The 18,620-nt window shown below is 53.5% G+C and overlaps 1 protein-coding gene across 10 annotated transcripts; it reads right to left on the reverse strand.

Moving 5' to 3' along the window:
* Nucleotides 1-1,325: 1,325 nt before the first annotated feature.
* ZNF71 (zinc finger protein 71) lies at nucleotides 1,326-18,620 on the reverse strand. Of its 10 annotated transcripts, none has more exons than XM_057496444.1 (5): nucleotides 18,509-18,620; nucleotides 14,211-17,113; nucleotides 8,722-9,040; nucleotides 8,065-8,212; nucleotides 1,326-3,797 (listed from the first exon to the last, which is right to left on the reverse strand). In XM_057496444.1, exon 5 carries the CDS (start codon nucleotides 3,506-3,508, stop codon nucleotides 2,699-2,701), a length of 810 nt encoding a protein of 269 aa, XP_057352427.1. In that variant the 5' UTR covers nucleotides 3,509-3,797; nucleotides 8,065-8,212; nucleotides 8,722-9,040; nucleotides 14,211-17,113; nucleotides 18,509-18,620; the 3' UTR covers nucleotides 1,326-2,698. The 10 variants fall into 10 exon arrangements, 9 of the variants coding, with proteins under 9 accessions (XP_057352427.1, XP_057352430.1, XP_057352431.1 ...); XM_057496447.1 differs by having other exon boundaries at nucleotides 14,211-14,332; nucleotides 18,509-18,615; XM_057496448.1 differs by having other exon boundaries at nucleotides 14,211-14,304; nucleotides 18,509-18,569.

Here is an 18,620-nt window from a genome sequence, read left to right on the forward strand (position 1 = left end):
AGCGCTTCTGTCCCCGTGGGCTCGGGGTGGCCCCCTCCCAGTATGAGGATGTGCTCACCACCCGGAAGCTCTCTGAACCCCCACTGTGGAGGCTTCCTCAGCAGGCATGGTGGGCCATCTACCGTAGGTGTTCCCTCCGCCACCTCGGGAGAGACGCTGCTGAGCTTCCGGCCGCCTCTTTCGGGCCCTTCGGGACGAATCCCACCTGCCCGATCACAAGCTCCTGTTCTCCCTTCCTTGGGTCCGTCCGAATGTGGGTCATGCAGTCGGGACACCACGTGCCGCACCTGCCGCATCCTCTCCGCGGCCCAACGCCCTACCCTGTTTTACGCTTTTGCCTCCTTCCCTGTGTCCTGGCCCTGGAACGTGGGCCCCACCACATGGAAGCCTTGGTTTTATTTGGTGTGGACCCATCGCCAGCTTCCAGAACTGCGTCCTGGTGCTCAGTAAATGCTGCTGGATGGGTGGCTGCCAGGCTCCTGATAATTCCCCAGCGGCTCCTGTCTGAGGCCTCGGTTTCCCCATCCTGTCCCAGTTTCCCAGGGCAAGTGAAGTGGTGCGGACGGAGGTCCTCCGTCCTTTCCCATCTTACGAGAGAACCGGAAGGACGCGGAGACGTCTGGCAGGGTGAGGCTGCCTGTCTCACCTCGTGAGCAGGGGTGAAGGTGCCAGCAGACTGGGCACTGGACGGCACAGGGGACAGCGGCTGTGGGCGCAGCTGCCGGAGGCCCGGCCTCTGGGCTCTCCGGGGGCCTGAGGGGCCACAGGTCCCGTGTGTTCGTGTTAGTAGAAGACCCGTGTCCCATGCCCCGTCTTGCCTGCACGAACTGACCCAACAGCCTGTCACGCGGAGCCTGATGGGCGCCTCCACTTGGCCCCAGACATACCCCCGGTCGGCACTTCGCACCGACACCAGGCTTGCTGACGGACCGCGAGGCAATTCGGCCACTTGGGGTCCTGGTCCCAAGACTCCCGCCCCAACCAGCCTCATGCGGTGTCCACCCAGCTTGGCCCAGCCCTGCGCCGGCTGCGTCCCCGGTGGGGGGCAGCGGGATGTACGCAAATGACCACATGGATGGGGCAGGGTTTGGGTTTTTCTTTTACGAAAACAAAGAGAATGAGAGACGGAGGGGGAGAGCATGAGGAGGGGGCCCTCATGGAAAGGAGGAGCCGGAGAACTGCAGCTACGGCTCTAACGCTTCGTGTCCAGACCAAACCCACCGACGCCCACGAGGCTGCCAGACATTCGACCTGTCCGCCGTGTTGACGCACGTCTGAGTGGCTGCTTTGCCTACTTGCAACAGAAAGTGAGCTTACTATGTGAATGATTTTTAAAAACGAATTATTTATTTTTCGTGTACACCAGTGTTAGGAAGTGCGGGACATTTGGAAACACCAGGACATCTGTGGTGAGCAGCACAAAGTGTTCAAGTAAAAAGGGTGGCGAGGAAGACACGAGAGGAAGGAGACTGGGGGAACTCCTGTAAACTTCGGGTCGGCCTTGGGAAACACCCGGAGGTGCCGTCAACTTTAGCTTCAAAAACAATCCTAAGAACGGATGGTCTGTGCCACGACGCGCTTGCTCCTTCAGTCCCCAAGTATCTATACTTGGATGCCAGGCCTCTGGCTGTTCCCCTGCCTGCCCCTCTCCCCACAAGCACTGAAGCCGATTTTGACAGGGCAACTGGTACCTGTATTTTTCTGTAGCTGATGACTATTCAAAATGACATTGGTCTCCCTTAATTAAAAGTTTTATTTTTAAAAAAATTTAACAGACTACTATGGAAACTGTGGCATCTGAAGTGGCTACTGTTATTTGCTAATTCAAAAAAAAAAAATTGTACCCCTCACAAACAACTTGCCTACTTCCACACTTACTGGCTGGGGGCTTCCAGCATATTTGGTAAGAAGTTCACGGGGGCGCCGGGCTTGGGAAGGACGCAGCCCCTCTCGTGCCTACCCTGCCCAGGAAGCTCGCAGGTGGAGACTGTAAGGCTGGAGGCACCAGAGGGAGGGGTGAGCACCTCGGACACTGATGACGTGCCAAAGTCCCCGGCTGCTGCCCCCTCCCAACCTGAAAAATGTGCCTTGGGCTAGCCGATCCTGGCGCCCCCGTAAATCTAAGCTCTGCCTCCCCCTACCTTCTTCAAAAACTCGCTGCCTGCCCGGCTGAGTGCGACTTCCCTGACCTGTGACTAGCCAGACCGGGGAACGTCGCCTGGGATTGCGCTCAAATAAACTGCCTGGCCCTTTGTTGCCTCTTGTCACCTGCTTATTTCGGTTAGAATTTATCTTACAGAGACCGCCTGCTTCTCAACTGGCTCCAGGGTGTGTGGCTAGGGAGAAATGTCCCGTGTTCACTGCGGGAGACCCAGAGGCCCTCGAGGCTTCATCCAAGCTCTTGCAACAATTTACCCAGAGACTTGGTGTGGAACCAGACGCCCTTGGTTCCTGGCGCTCCGTAAGCTGCCAGCCTCAGGGAACCGCCCGTGTTCCCAGATACAGTAGCCGTGCAGGGCCTTGCTGCCCACTGGCATGGGCCTGCGCCACGTAGGGCAGGAGCCTGCCCCCCACCCCCACTCTGGGAGCCGCTGGGGCGGGCCTCGCCTCACACCAGCCACCCGGGGGTCCCATGTCATAACTTCCCGGGTGGAGGGCCCGCCGGGTGTGGGTTCTGGGGCACGCTGTGGCAGGCCCCCTAGGTGTGGATCCTCAGGTGTCGCGTCAGGTTGGTGCTGCGGCTGAAGGCCTTGCCGCACTCGCCGCAGCTGTAGGGCTTCTCGCCAGTGTGGGTCCTCTGGTGGACGGTGAGCGAGGAGTTCTTGATGAAGGCCTTGCCGCACTGGCCGCACCTGTATGGCTTCTCCCCGGTGTGGATGCGCTGGTGCTCGATGAGGTAGGCGCTCTGGCTGAAGGCCTTGCCGCACTGCGCGCACGCGAACGGCTTCTCGCCCGTGTGCGTCCGCCGGTGCTCCGTCAGGTGCATGTTCTGGCTGAAGGCGCGCCCGCAGTCGCCGCACACGTACGGCCTCTCCCCGGTGTGCGCGCGCTGGTGCACGACGAGATGCATGCTCTGGCTGAAGGCCTTGCCGCAGTCGCCGCACGTGTAGGGCTTCTCGCCGGTGTGCACGCGCTCGTGCTGGGCGCGGGACGAGGTCTTGCGGAAGGCCTTCCCGCACACGCCGCAGGCGTACGGCTTCTCGCCGGTGTGTGTGCGCTGGTGCACCGTCAGGTTCATGCGCTGGCTGAAGGCCTTGCCGCAGTCACCACACGCGTGCGGCTTCTCGCCGGTGTGCACGCGCCGGTGGATGGTGAGCGAGGGACGCTCGATGAAGGCCTTGGCGCACGCGGCGCACTGGAAGGGCTTCTCCCCGGTGTGGATCCGGCGGTGCTTCAGCAGGGACGAGCTCCGGCCGAACGCCTTGCCGCACTCCGTGCAGCCAAAAGGCTTCCCCGCCGCGTCCGGCGCGGAGGGCGCCAAGCCCCTCAGGGAGCTCTCCCCGCGCATGCCCAGCCGCCGGGCCCCCTCTTCTCTCGGGGGCTCGCGCGGCGGGGCGCCCAGGGCGGGGCCCCGGCTGACCAAGGCCCGAGGCTCACACTGCCCGGGGGCCAAGGCCCGGGCCGGTCCCACGCGCTCCGCACAGGCCCTCGCGCTTCCCGCGTCCACACGCCCCCAAAGGCGGGGGCCCACGCGCCGCTCCTCTCAGGTTCCTGCGCGACCGCCCCGACCGGCGCTCTGTCTTCCGAAATGTCCTCCTTGGGACCCGATTCTTTCATTTCAGGTCTAGTCTCCAAGTCTGGCGGGAGAGAAGACGACATATACGTGGTTAGCAATGCTGTGAGGCCTTCCCAGCCGGCTGGGGGGCGTAGACCGAGGAGCCTCACAGTGGGCCGACGGCGCGCGGGCATCAAGGAAGCGGGTCTGCACAGGTGAGCAGAGAGCCGGAGGGGCGCCCTGGGCGGGGTGGCGGGGACGGCCTGCAGACTGGACTCGGCTTGGACGCCTGAGTGCCGACAGGCAGGGCAGCGATGGGGAGGCCCTGGCAAACCGGAGGAGGGGCTGCGGCCGTGAGTCCCTCACTTCCGGGTTCATCCCCAGGCCCCCGGCCTGCTGCGCTTCTCAGAGCCGATTTGTTAGGGATGACGAACGGTTGGCTGGGTTCCTGCAGCAGGGCCCGGCCCTGCCTCCTCGGCCCCCGCCGGAGCCCCGCGCGCCCCTCTCCCTGCGGCGGCAGGTGTCCCTTGGAGCTGGTCCCAGTCCCTGCGCTCCCTGCACACCCCTTCCCTGGTGGTCGCTGCCGTGCGCGGCTCCAAGATGCCCGGGTGGGCCCCAGGACCACCGCGTTGGGCCCCTCCCCTAACCGCACCGGCGCTCAGGCCGCGCCCGGGGGCCTGGATGTCGGCATCTGTGCGCCCAGGCGTCCCCAGTTTACGCCCGGCACCGATGCGCGCTCCGAGCTCTGCTGAGGACTATCCAGGGGCCTACCTGGCGGCGCTCGTGGGTACCGCAAGACAACATCTCATCGGAACCTCCGCCCCCCACCAAGGATAAAAAGAAATAAAGGTTCATAAAAGGCAAAACAAATTAGAACAGAAGGACCAATACTGTGTGATTCCACTCCCATGAGGCCCCTACCAGTGTCAGGTTCACAGGGCGGAAGGCGCAGTGACGGGCCCGGGGGAGGGGTGGGGCCTGAGTGTTTAACGGGGACAGAGTTTCAGTTCTGCAGGTGGAAGAGAGGCCGGGAGGTGGGTGGTGACGGCTGCCCAGCAGAGTGAGTGTACTTAATGCCATTGACCTGGGCACCTAAAAATGGGTGAGATGGTAAATTTGATGTTATGCACACTTTACCACAGCTTAAAAGATGGAGCAGTCATCCTTGATTCCTGCCATCCCTCCCACCACTCAGGCTATCAAAAGGGCCACTGGACACAGAGAACAGCTCAAACTGGACCAGATCTCTCCATCACCATGGCCAAGGAGCCAGTCGGCCACCGAGGACTTACTGCCCAAAATGTGGCAGCAGCTGCCACCCCTGCCCCTCTATAGCACAGCCTGCCCTCTGCACTAAGGAGGCCTTACCAGCCAGACCGAACCCCCCAGCTCCTGCCCAGTGCTGAAAATCAGGACCAGCACCCTCTCACAGCGCACAAGGGCCCTCAGGAAGGGGCAGGGGCAGGAGAAAGGAGGCCACCTTCCCTCCATGGACTAAAACCCTTCAGGAGGGATCATCAGGAAAACAGCAAACACCCGACTCTCATCTGGGAGAACTGTGACAGCACAGCTCGACGTCAGGCACACTGAGACGAGCCCCCCACGGTGCTTTTCCCCAGTCAGATCAGCCAAGACAATGTGCGCGGCTGGCGATGGTCCATGTGGACACTCCTGCCTGCAGTCAAGGGAATGTTAACAGGACCGTGTCCACAGATGCCGTTGCAGCAAAACGCTATTCATTCCTTTCATCTATGTGTGGATCTTTTTTCATAGTGTTAGATTCCTTGTTCTTCATAGTTTCTTTTCCCATATTGTATTTTCAGTTGTTTCTGATCATAAAGTAATTCACTTGTTACTAAAACACCACAAAATAACTTATAAAATGTAAGTCTCCTGCAATATCCCCATCTGAGTTACGTTTGGTGTATGTTTTTAGAATCTTTTTCCCGTGCATACCTTTTTAAAAAATACACATACCTATATGCACACACACATATGAACACACACTTTTTTTCCTAAAATGAGGCTTCTGCCCAAGATAGGGTAACAGGGACAAGATTTCCCTCCAGTCTACAGCCTAAAGCAAGCAGGGGTGGGGGTGGGGGTGGGGAGAAAGGACAAAATATATTAAACAAAGAATTTCCAGACACTGGACATCAGGCAACAATGGGCAGTAATTCCTGAGAGGTGGAATCAAAAGAGAGGCCCTACGACCACCCAGCTCACTCAACCGGAAAGCTTACAGCTGAGGCATATGGGGGAAACTGAGGCCAACCCCAGTAGACAGTCCCTGAGTTGAGGAGATGGAACTGAGAGAGGAAGGCAAGTGGAGGTCCCAGGACTTGGTACAGGAGAGGAAAGCTGTGCAGAAAGGGCACTCCAGAGATGGGCAAGGCCCTTCCCCCAACACTCAGATTCCTGGACAGAACATGCATAAATGGAAACTACCCAAAGCTGGCGAAAAAGCAGCTGGGAGGACTCGAAAACAGTGCCCCAAGCTGACATGGGGCCTTCTCACACCCGACAGCCGTGAACTTGCACCATATGACGCCTGGCGCATTGGGCAGCACACTCAGAGGGCCTGCGGGCAGTAGGCCATCCCAGACTGACCACATCATAAAGGCACACACAGGGTAGACTGAAGGACATGGTGTTGGTTCTATGACTGACAGGCAGATGGATGGAACAGTCCTCTAGAATTAGGCTCACACGTACAGTTGATTTTTTTACATAAGCGCAAAGGCAATTCAGGCAAAATTTTTCAGTGGAAAAACTTAGAAATTTTCAACAAATGGTGGTGGAACAAGTGGACACCCATTTGACCAAAAAAAAGAAAAAATATATTGTGAGTAAACATTTTGCATAATTACAAAAATTAACTCTAAAGGGATGAGAGCACAAAATACAAAGCCTAAAACCATACATCTTCTAGGAACCTTGTGGCCTTGAGGCACAATCCCTAAGGAAGGTAACTGATAAACTGGACTTCCTCAAATTAAAAGCTTCTGCTCTTTAACAGACCGTACTGGGGCACCTGGATATCCACATTCAAAGCAGTGACATTAGATCTCTTTTTTATGTCATCCACAAAAATTGACCCAAAATAGACCAAAGGCCTAAATAAAGAGCAAAACTATGAGACTCTTAGAAGGAAAAATAGAAGTAAATTCATGGCCTTGGGTTAGAAAATGTTTTCTCAATAGGGCACCAGAAGTACAAGCAACAATAACAAAATAAAGAAACAACTACATCAAAAATTTTAAATGTTTGCATTTTAAATGATGCCATCAAGAAAGAGAAAAGACTACCCATGGAATGGGAGAAAATATTACAAGGCATGTATCTGATAAAAGACATATCAAGAATTTGTATATAAAAAGAATATACAAAGGAATTTCAAAATTTAATAATAAGGAAATAACCAACGCAACTTAAAAAAAAGGGCAAAAGGCTTGAACTGATATTTCACCAAGGAGGATATAGAGATGCAGATAAGCACATGGGAAGATTCTCAGTATCAACTAAAAACGACAATGTGATAACTACACACCAAGGGAGTGGCTAAAATGAAAAAGACCGAGCATACTAAGCTCTGACAAGCACACAAAGCGACTGGAACTCCCAGGTACTGCTGGTGGAAATGCAAAATGGTATATCCACTTTGGAAAAAAGTCTGGCAGTTTCTTAGTTAAATACGCACCAATCGTATGATCTAACCATTCTACCCCCTGGTGTTTACTCAAGAGAAAGAAAAGCATGTGTCTAGAGAAAAGCTTATACACATATGTTCATAGATATTATTTCTAATAGTCCAGAAGTGGAAACAACCCAGATGTTAATCAACAAGTGAGTGGATAGACTGTGGTCAAACCATAACGTAGAACATACAACTCAACAATAAAAAGTGAATGGTTGATACTTACAACATAGGTGAACCTCAAAATAATTATGTTCAGAGAAGTCAGACCAAAAGAAGAATACATGCTGTAAGATTCCAGGCACATAAAATTCTAGAATATGTAGATTAAACTGCAGCGATATAAAGCAGACCAGTGGTTGCCTGGTGATGGACGGTGGAGGTGCACGAGGGAGGGAAATACCACAAAGGGGCACAGGAAACTTCTCGGGGTCAGGGATATATTCATTATCTGGACCATGGTGGTATTTTCCCGGGTGTATACAGATGTCAAATGCATCGAATTGTTTGCTTTAAATAAGTGCAGCAAACTATTCTTCCACAAAGCTGTTAAAGACATGCGACTATATACTCCAGTTCTGAAAGTTAGTGTTTTTCCTAACAGTGTACCAAGGGACATGCTCCCATGTTGGTGCCTACAAAGGGCGCTCACCTTTGAAGAGCTGCAGGGTTTCTATCATATCAAAACACGCTTTGACATGTTTAGTCAGTCTTGTACAGATGGGCATGCAGGTCATTCCTCTTTTTCTTCCTATGTAAAACTTTGCACACCTGTAGGAAGATTTCTAAAGGATAGATCCCTAAAAACAGAATCATTAAAACTTTGGTTGATAATGCCAAACTGTTCTCCAAAAGAGTTGCTGCAGTTTTATACCCTAAAATGAAAGAGTCCCTTTTTCCCTACACCCTCAATAGGCTATTACTTTCTTTTTCATCTCTGTGTACCTCGTGGGCAAAAAACATTCCACTGGCTCAATCTGTATTTCGTTTGACTGTTAGTAAGGTTTAAATATCTTTTATAAGGTGTAACTGTATTTCTACATCTATGAATTGCCAGCTCATAAGTTTGGTCAACATTTCTATTATCTGGTCTTTTTCTTATTTATTCCTAGGAGCTCTTTCTATAATTATAATCCTGACAGTTATGCATGTAGTAAATATTATTTCCCATTTCACTACCTATCAACTTTATGTTGAGCTTCAAGTGATTTCAACTTTTATGTAGTCAAATCTGTCAAACTTTTTTATTTCTCTGTACTCCTCAAGGGACAGGCTGATGGTGAGTGCCTCAGTGACGCTGCCCGCTTACCCAGCGAGACCAGGTTCCTGTAGGTCTCCAGCATCACATCTCTGCACGGGTCCTTTTGGGCAGGTTGCAGCCGCTGCCACTCCTCCTGGGGGAAGTCTACAGCCACATCCCTGAACGTCACTGACTCCTGCAAGAGGAAACCCACAGCCCCCCACTGTGGGGCCCTCCTTACACAGGTCTGAAGAAACGGCCAGAAAGGCTAAGAGGATTTAGGGGAGGCACACAGGATGTATCTGAAGTGATTTCAACAAGGTGTGGGGTCACGAAGGGACTGACCACTCCCACCTTTCTTGGCGGCTGTTTATCTTGGGATGGTCCCCTGAAGACAGAGAAATAAAACAAGCACAAGGCCGTTCAAAGGTGAGATCCTGACCCAGTGGTTTGACAGGTGCACTAGGAGCCCAGCAAAGGCAGGATCCTAGATGGAATCAGTGACTCAGCAAACCCTTGAGCCCCTACTAAGCTCCGGGCCCTAAGCTAGGTGGTGGGACACAGACACGGAAGGTTCAAGAAGGTGTTCCTCATGGGAAAGGCAGACAGAAATAAACATAACTGACCCACGGTCTGGTCAACACCACCATGAAGGTATGAACAAAATCTCTAGGCACCTGAGCAAGAGCAGCCTCAGGGTGTATCCAGGAAGCCTTTGGAAAGGTGACACTGAACAGTGTTGGGGGAGAATTAGTGCTTAAGCCCCTGTGGGGAGAGTCTGGAGGAGGGAAGAGTTTGGACCAAGACCTGAGGCTTAACGGGCAGATCAGGCCCTTGTGGGGTGGTGAGGAGTTCATGGGGTGGGGGTGTAAGGGCCTTCCAGCTGAAGCCGCCAACCTTGTGGATGGAATGAACATGGCTGAGCGCAGTAGATGATGGTGGTGACGATGTCCTCAGTCCTAACAGTGACAATGCTTATCAATCATCACACAGTTGCTGGGTGCCAGGTACTACCTAAGTGCCTGTTACAGGCTGTTATGCCCCCTCCCACAAATTCGTATGTTTAAGTCCAACCCCCAGCAGCTCGGAAGGGGACCTTATGTGGAAACAGGATTGGTGCCCATGTAATTAGTTAAGACGAGGTCGCACCAGAGTAGGGGGGCACTTACCCCAATACAGCTGGTGTCCTTATAAAAAGGAGAAATCCGGACATGGGGGTGCACACAAGGACAACGCCACGGGAAGGTGGAGTGGCACTGCCACAGCCAAGGACTGCTAGGAGCTGGGAGAGCCCAAGAGCCGAACCTCCTCTGAGCCCTCGAGGGGCGCCCCTGTCTGCCGACACCTTGAATTCGGACTCCTTGGCTCCAGAACTGTGAGCGAGCATTTCTGTTGTTTGAGGCCCTGGACTGCGGTGCTTTGTCATGGCAGCCTCGGCAGACCGGTGCACCTGTCTTGCTCATTACTGTGCCCCCAGTGATTAGAACAATGCTGTCATACATTAGGTGCTCAATAAGGAGCTCTTGAATGAATACGTGGCTCAATGAGTAAAGATGATGAGAAGATTCAATGAGTTTGAGGCTCAGAACAGTGCACAGCGCACAGCAGGCGTTCGGTAACCATCAGGTACGGCTGCGGCTACCCTCAGGTCCTCGGCTCTCGGCTTCCCGAGCCACCCCACCCTGGGCCCTGAGCCCTCCTCAAGAGGGTGCCCCACCTGCTGCCCGGTCCTCTTGGGATCCCGAGCCTGCAGGCACCCTGGGCGCATGCTGGCCTCCTCTGCTTCACAGGCCACCACCACTCGACAAAGAAGCGGCACAGGGCAGAGGCTGGAGCCTGGGCTCCGTGGCCTGGCAGCCTCTGACTAAATCCTGGATCTGTTCCTCCCCTGCTGTGTTTCACCGGGCAACTCTCTTAACCTTTCTGAGCCTTGTTTGCTCGATGGGCTCATGACAACAATGCATGTCTGGTTCCGGCACAGTGGCTGGTATGGCTGCAGCAAGCGCTTGATGAATGTCAACTCTGGCAATTATCATTTGATTAATTTTGACATTGTATATGTACTGTATTCATATTTATTATTATAGTTATTAATATATGACATCATTATTTGACACACCCCTGAGTCCTTCTAATAATTCCTTTTCTTAAAAAAATGCTTTATTATGATGGGCATATGAAAAGCTGTACACATTTAATTAATACAACTTAGTAAGTCTGGAAAGCACACACGCATAAAACCATCACCACACCCAAGGCCATAAACTTATCCGTCACCTCCGAGAGTTTCCAACCGCCTCCTTTCTTACTTCACTTCAATTTCTTTAACATAGTAATTCCTTTGGAAGGTTTTCCCTAAGTGTGCCGCACCTCAATGAACTTGCTCAATAAATAAACTTTTTACTGAGCAGGCTCTGTGTGCCGAGGCATTTAACAGAGAGATCGAAGTGCTGCAGCCTCCGCCTCGCAGCAAAGGATGTTGGGAGGGCAGGTGCGGGGCCTGCCCTCTGTGGAAGGGCCCCAAAGTGAGGTTTAACCCCAAACGTGCCAGACTCTGAATTCTTTGCGTGAAAAGTCCAAGGCCACCCGTTCTATTGCCTTGTCTATTTTGGTTTCCCGTCTAATGGCACAAACCTATTAGCCTCAAAGGAAAACCTCACCAAATTCCAAAGACCTGAAAACATAGAGGCCCTATTAAAAAAAAAAATCAGAATGTAATTTCATTAGAAGTGATTAAGGGAAAAAACACTTGAAAATCCCACCCCTAATGAAAAACAATCAGCAAGTCCTTCTAAATAATGTAGGGAAAGAAGAAATGAAGACAGCAATCACACACGAGTTAAGAATGAAGACGCGATGGTGCAGCTGCCTTGGAAAGCAGTCCAATAGCTCGTTAAGTGATAAACAGAGTCACGTGAGCCAGCAACTCCACCCCAAGGCCTACAGCCCAGATGGAGAGCTCACGTTCAGACAGAAAGCCCGCACAGTAACGTCTGCTGCCTCACTAACAATAACCAAAACTGCCCGCAACCCAAAGGCCGTCACCTAATGATGGATAAACAAAACGTGGTCCCTCCTACCCGGGCATTTTTCAGCCGTGAAAAGGAACGAAGTGCTGATACATGCTACATGTTTGAACCTCAAAAACATCATGCTCCGTGGAAGAAGTTAGATACTAAAGCTCACACATTGTGTGACTTTATATGAAATCCCCAGAACAGGCAAATCCAGAGACAAAAAGCAAACTAGTGGTTGCCAGGGTCTGGGGGTCGATGGGGTAAATGGGAGTGAATGCTAATGGGTACTGATTTCTTTTTGGGGTGACATGCTCTAAAATTGAATGTGGTGATGGTTGTGCGACTCTGAATATATGGGAAACCAGTGAATTGTACACTTGTGGTAGGTGGGGTGTATCTCAATAATGGTGTTAAACAAATGAAGACACGACAACCCAAAATTCACAGATAAGTGAACTGACACATTAATATAGCAAAATAAATTGCAGGTAGATACAAAAGATTCAAAAGTTCACTGTTAACATCCAAGCAGTAAGTGGAAAAAAGGAAGAGAACATAGTGATCGTTTTATAGATGATCTGTGGATAGAAAAACCCTTTAACAGGTTAAAGATATTGGAAGACACCAGAGGAAAGACAGATTCAATTTTAAAAACAGGGAATGCTTCTGTACACAGAAAACATAAAGTAAATAAGAAACAAAAAGCAAACCTGGGAAGAGTATTTGCATAAGTATTCACACATACACACGCACTTCTTTATAATCTTCAAGCACACTAAGATCCCTGTAGACTGGTAAAGCACAAGGTAGATCACGTGCCTGCCTGCAGAAATGGCTAGTGAACATTTTCTAAAAATCAAACCTCATAAATAATGCAAACAGTGCTACTCAAAGATTGGGTGACACAACTTTGTCATCTATGACACTGAGGGTTTGTATCATCTGTCATTTATATCCATTTATCCATATACCCATTTGCCATTTTTATCCAAATGAGAATAAATACCCGACAACAGCCAGCACAGTCCACCAGGGGGTGGGGACCTGTCCTCCGCCCTGGTGGGAATACACACTGCCACACCACCTGGGGCAGCACCAAGAAGTCTGATGCAAAGCCTCAGAAATGTCCAAGCCAGTATTCCTCTTGGAGTCATCGCTTCTAAAAACTGATACAAAATGCCAGGGTGTTACGCCTGGCCATGTCCCTCCTGATATCACTCATAACCAAGAATAACTGGAAGCAAATAAATGTCCAACAACAGAGGAACCAGCACATAAAGCAGGTCCGACCCCTCAAGACAAAATTTCATCCATGGCATGGACATTACTGGGGATTGTCTTTAATAACGCAGAGAAACGCTTAGGATGAAACCTTCGATGAAACGGCTGCACATAAAAATGCTTGGCCAGGATGATTCTTATTTTTGCAAAACAACATGCATTCAGGGAGAGAGAGAGACACACAAAGTAGTCGAGACAGGTATCTTCCGGGGTAAGATGACAGGTCACTCTGGTTCTCTTAGCTGTGTTCCGGGTTTCATAAGCTTTCTACAACGATCACGCATTTCCTTACCTACCAAGAATTTTCTTTTACTTTCATGATAGATTATTTACCACACTGAAAGGTGATTTTTAAAAAACTCAAACTCACCAATACCAGATGAACATTTAGGTACACTGATTATACAGCCAAAGCAAGTTATGTCTGTGCAGTTTCCAAAGGCAGGGAGATAAATCCTTATTGAATCAAGTTGAATGAAAAAAATCAGGATCAAAATGGCAGAGCCGATTCTTGGCTATTTTTTTAGAATAATAATCGGAGAAGGGAGACAATAAATGAATATACAAATATACCTCTGGGTAGAGGAACTACGTGTGAATTATACTGTTTTACCTACAGTTTACCGGGTTTTCTCCATTTTCCATAAGGACCATTTTATACATTTTTTTTCTATGAAATATTTCTGAAGTAAAATAAAGCTTAGAGAAAAATACCACAAACAGCCTTCCAGGTACCACCCACTAAAACGTCATAAACCGGTCAGAAAGCCTGACGCCCTGCGCCCCTGCCCGCGGGCTCCCCTGGAGGCAGCCGCTGTCTCGGGCCTGTGGCCTGCTCAGCAGCGCTTTGTACTCTGCCGCACACACGTGGGCGTTCACAGGACGCTCCCAGCTGTCTGCCCCTTCTGAGGTTCACAAGCCGAGCACCGCGCTGCCCAGGCGCCTCCGAGGGGGCCTTTCCCACACCCGATGTAACGTGTTTAAGCTGTCACTGCCCAGCTCGCCCCGCACCCCCCCATGCCTCCTGAGAGCCCTGAGGGCAAAACCTGTCGCTCCTGAGCTGCCCCGTCCCCCCGGACTGAAGCCAGCATCAGGGACAGGCAAGGGGCTGTGCATCGTCCGTGCCTACCCGCCTCCCTCCGCGGAGCGGACACAGCTCCCGGGAGGCAGGGCCAGCTGTGGGCCCTGCAGGGGGCTGGGGGGCCGGCCACAGGGTCACGTCTGGTCAGAAGCCCGGGTGCAAGAGGGCTGCGGACTCACCTGGGCCTCATCAGTCGGCAGCTGGGCGGCCATCCCTCCAGCGCCCACAGTGACGGGGGACACACAGCCTGGGGTGGGGGAGAAAGACGATGCCCTGCGAGGCAGACGGGCAGACGCACACCCTGTAGGAGACAGGCAGGGGGGGCACACACACCTGGGCGACCATCGCAGGCAGGGCACCTGGCAAGCGTCCCATTTAATCCTCCCAACACCCTAAGGGCTGGTACTACTTCCACCCGCCCTGTTTCTCGGATGAGGAAACTGAGGCCCAAAGAGAGAAGCCACTCGCCCATGTCCGCACAGCTGGGACCGGAGCTCATAGGGGCCCACGTGCTTGTCGCCTTTCAAGCGCGCGCCCAGACCCCTGCGCACGCTCCCGCTCCCGCGGGCTGGGGGGCAACGGCACCCCTGCCTCCTCCCAGACCCCACCCTTGGGTCCGTGTTGGCCCGAGGCCCCACCAGGTGCCCCAACTGCACCCGACCCCGAGGATGCTTGCGCCCCGTCCCACGGGGTAACCGTGAGGTTCAACCAACAGAGACCCTAGAGGATCCGGCAGCCAGCGGCGCACGGTAAGGGGCACTGCTGGCGGCTGCTGTTACCACGGCGCCAGGCAAGTCTGTTCCCAGAGCGCGACAGGGCCGCCTGGGGGCCTAGGCGGGGCGCTTGGGGGGCTGCGAAGGGAACACGCAGCCCAGCTTGATTCTCCTCCTCGCCCTACATGCTCAGGGGCAGCGGGGGTGTCCTAACACCCCTCCCGCCCTGCCTACTCTCCCCCAAATTACAGGCCCCATAGTATCTAGCCAGAATCGCCTTTTTCATTTGTGTTAGTGTTCGCCTCCTTTTATAGCCACGCCCACCAACACCCAGCTTTATTTAAAGCAGTCACACAGCGAGAGGGCCGCTTTGAATGAAGTCGGTTTAAGTTAAAATGCAAAACAGCACGACTCAGTGAGCCAGTTTAAAGAAAAGGCAAAGTGAAACAGGACGGGTGGCACAGGTCAGGGCCAACTGCTGGCGTTCAAGACACGCCGGCTCAGCCCTGGCCGCGTGGGGACCCGCCAGGACTTGTGCACCGCCGGCGACGGGGAGCTTTCTGTGCCACTGCCACCTCTCACTGGACACAGGCTTTCCTTCTGCTGGGCCAGAATGCGCCTCCTAAGCCTCCAACCCCTCAGGACACCCAGACACACCCAGTCTTCTGCCCCAAAAGGCCCGTTAGCCACTGTACTGTGTTCTCAAGTGCCAGAACCAGCAGGGGTGTTTCTTACTCAGAAAGGAGGTTCCTGGGCCCCTGCCCAGACCCTCTGAACCGGGGTGAGGCCCAGGCATCAGAATTCCCAAACAAGCTTCCAAGATGATTCTGATGCTTCGTAAGGAGTAAGAACCACAAGAAAACGGGTCTTTTTGAGGCCAAATGTCCCCAATTTTAAGTTCATTGGGGGCACACACAGGACAGGTGGCAGAGAGGCCTGTGGGGTAGTGGCTCTCCAGTGGGGCAGCCGCTGGCAGAGTCTGGGGACACCCGTACTCGCCACAGCTTGGGGAGGCCTGCTGCTGGGGGGCACGGGTAGGCTAGGCAGGCTGCTCAACAGCCCAGCCTCACAGGATGGCCCACCATGGAGGGTGTTGGTGGTGTGGCGGCTAAGAAGCCCCACTGAGTCACAAAGGATCTACCCCTTCACGTCTGCAAACTCCAGGGCACAGTGCCTGCCCACAGAAAACACGTGCTCTGGCTTAAAGCTCTCCAGCGGCTTTCAGGGCCTGAGACACCACCCACCGTCTTTACAGCCCGCGTGGCCCTCACGGTCGGCCCCTGACTGACGCCCCCCCACCTCTCTCCTCCCTCTACAGGACACTTGGCCCCAGGCCCACTGGCCTTCCAACTGCTCTTCTTCCAGGGAATGCTCTTCCGCGTGTGGCTCTTCCTCACCACCAGCTCAAATGTCACCTCCCTGAAGAATCCCCCTCTCACAGGCCCCGGGGCTACAGCACCAACACCCCCCCCATCTTCTTCGAGCACACACAGCATCAAGTGAAAACTGTCTTTTTAAAAAGTTGCTTTCCAGTTCGTCCCGTCTTCCCTCTATCAGAACGGACGCCCCAGGGAGGCACCCAACATGGAGATGAGTGAATAGATAAGCCAACTTCTAGCACCAGCGAAGAGACAAAAACCGGCCCTCTCGCTGTCCCCTGCAGGAACCAAGTCCCCCACCTTTCTGGAGAATGGCTGGCAGTGCGCGAATCCCCAAACCCCAGCAACTGTGTTCCTGAGACACTGCCCGTGGCAATAAAAGCTCCATGCAAAAGGTTTTTAGAGAAAAAAGATGTTTATTGGAGCACTGCTCCTCGAGGCAAAAGACCAACCAGCCAGCCACAAACTTGGACACAGGTAAGTGCCCATCAGTAAAGAAACAGCCAAATGCGTGGCGGGGCAGCCATACCGCGAAGGGGCAGGTGGCCTCTAGGAAGCGGTTAGTTCTGCATCTGCTGACATCTCTGCGATGCCACCGAGTGAGAAAAGCAAGGTGCCTGGTTTATTCCCAATGCTAACCCCTGTGTAGAGATGAATGGGCACACATGGGTGTCTGTGCTTCTGTGCAGCATGTCCAATTCGCGGGATGGCGGGGCAAGACGGGCATCAGGTGGGGCCTCCACGGTGCGGGAATGAGAAGGGGGTTATTGACTTGATTCCTTTGGTTGGGTCCCTGGGGGTGGTGACTGCATATTATTGTCATAGTTTCTTGAAACAGTTTAATTTTTAAAAAGGCATTCTTTCTGGACTGGCAGTTGCTGACTCCTATCCTCACACCACGGAGTCAAGAACACTGTTCCTCTGGCCAGACGTGGACACGACCAGAGCCAACTTATACACACGCGGCACGGAGGGCCTGGGCCCTGACACCTGTAGGGACTGCAGGAATGCCTTCATTTATTTAAAATCACAAGAAAAAAAGGTGAATCTAATCCCGGATTATGTTTGTCTTTATAACAATGCAACCACAAACTATAATTTACAATTTTGGGGGGAGAGAAAGGAGCCTGTGTAGGCACAATGGCCCTGTAAGGACGTGTGCATGGGGCTGGCGACCGTGGAACCTAGCGTGACCTGAGAGATGTGTGGCTAAAAGGCAGTGGCTGCCCATCCCTCTCCTTCCTTCCATTGTTTTGAAGGGGAGAACTTCATGGGGAAAGATCCTGCAACTTTGTCTCAGATGAGCCCAAAGAAAAAAAGGATTTGGACCCCCATTTGTGTGGTGGTTAAGTGTGGGGGCTCTGGAACCTGGATGCATGGGTATAAAGTGATTGACTTAAAGTCTCTGAACCTCAGAGTAAAATGGGGATGATGAGGGTCCTTAACTCAGTTACTGGAGGCCTGTGAATGAGGCAGACCCACCAAAGGGCCACGCATGGCACTCTGAGGGCCCAGTACACAGTCCGCAAATTAGCCCCTGGTCAGGAGCGGGTAGGGGTCTCTGATCCCCTCTAAGGGGGCACTTACAGAGGATGCAATAGAAACAGCGCCCGTGTCCTGTCACCCACACACTTCCTGCCCTTCCAAGCTCCCAGCCCATCCAGGGCGTCTATGAGCCAGTCAAGGCTGAGAGGGGCAGGAAGGAGCGGGGGCATCAGGGACCCCAGGCTAGGAGACTCGTGCGGCAAGAAGGGAGACAACCCTGCTAGGCCGCCTGTCCCGGTGTATACAGTCTTTCACTCGCATTTGTGGGAGGGGCACATCCAGATATCCCCCACCCCCACTCAACCCCACAGCCACACACAAAAACATCCAGCAACATCCAAAAATGACACAGATGGACAGACAAGACAGGTAACCAGTGGGCGAGACACACCCGCCATGGTCACAGACACGCTCATATGCAGATACAGAGGAAAAGTCTAGACACAGGATGGCACCGTCACACAGAGACCCCACGGACATGGGGGGGAAGGCAGACACCCAGAGACGTGGACACAGGTCTTCACCAGCAATAACAGCCCCCGCCAGACAGGCAGACACCCTGAGAGACCAAGGCAGGCAGGCCCACAGGCAAAGCCAAGGGCTCAGCAGGCCACCCGGGCCCACGCTGACTCAGTGGCCTCCGCACCTACGGCCAGAGGCGCGCGGGTCAGGCTGACGCACACGCGCCCGCACGCGCCCCCCACCCCGGGTCCGCAGGCCCCTGCCTGACCGCAGTCCTCTCCTCAGGCCTCCCGCTGCCCCGGGAGAGGGTGGCCGCAGGGCGGCCGGTGGAGGACCCCGCCCTTCCCTCTCCCGCCTCCGGCCCGCAGCGGGACTCACCGCCGCTCCGCCGGGACAATGAACGGCGGCCATTAGGCCCTCCCGGCCGCACTGCGCCTGCACCACGGCGGACTACGTTTCCCAGAAGCCCGCGCGGCCTCCCCGCAGAGCA

This window comes from Manis pentadactyla (assembly GCF_030020395.1).
Source record: "Manis pentadactyla isolate mManPen7 chromosome 15 unlocalized genomic scaffold, mManPen7.hap1 SUPER_15_unloc_1, whole genome shotgun sequence".
Taxonomy (NCBI): domain Eukaryota; kingdom Metazoa; phylum Chordata; class Mammalia; order Pholidota; family Manidae; genus Manis; species Manis pentadactyla.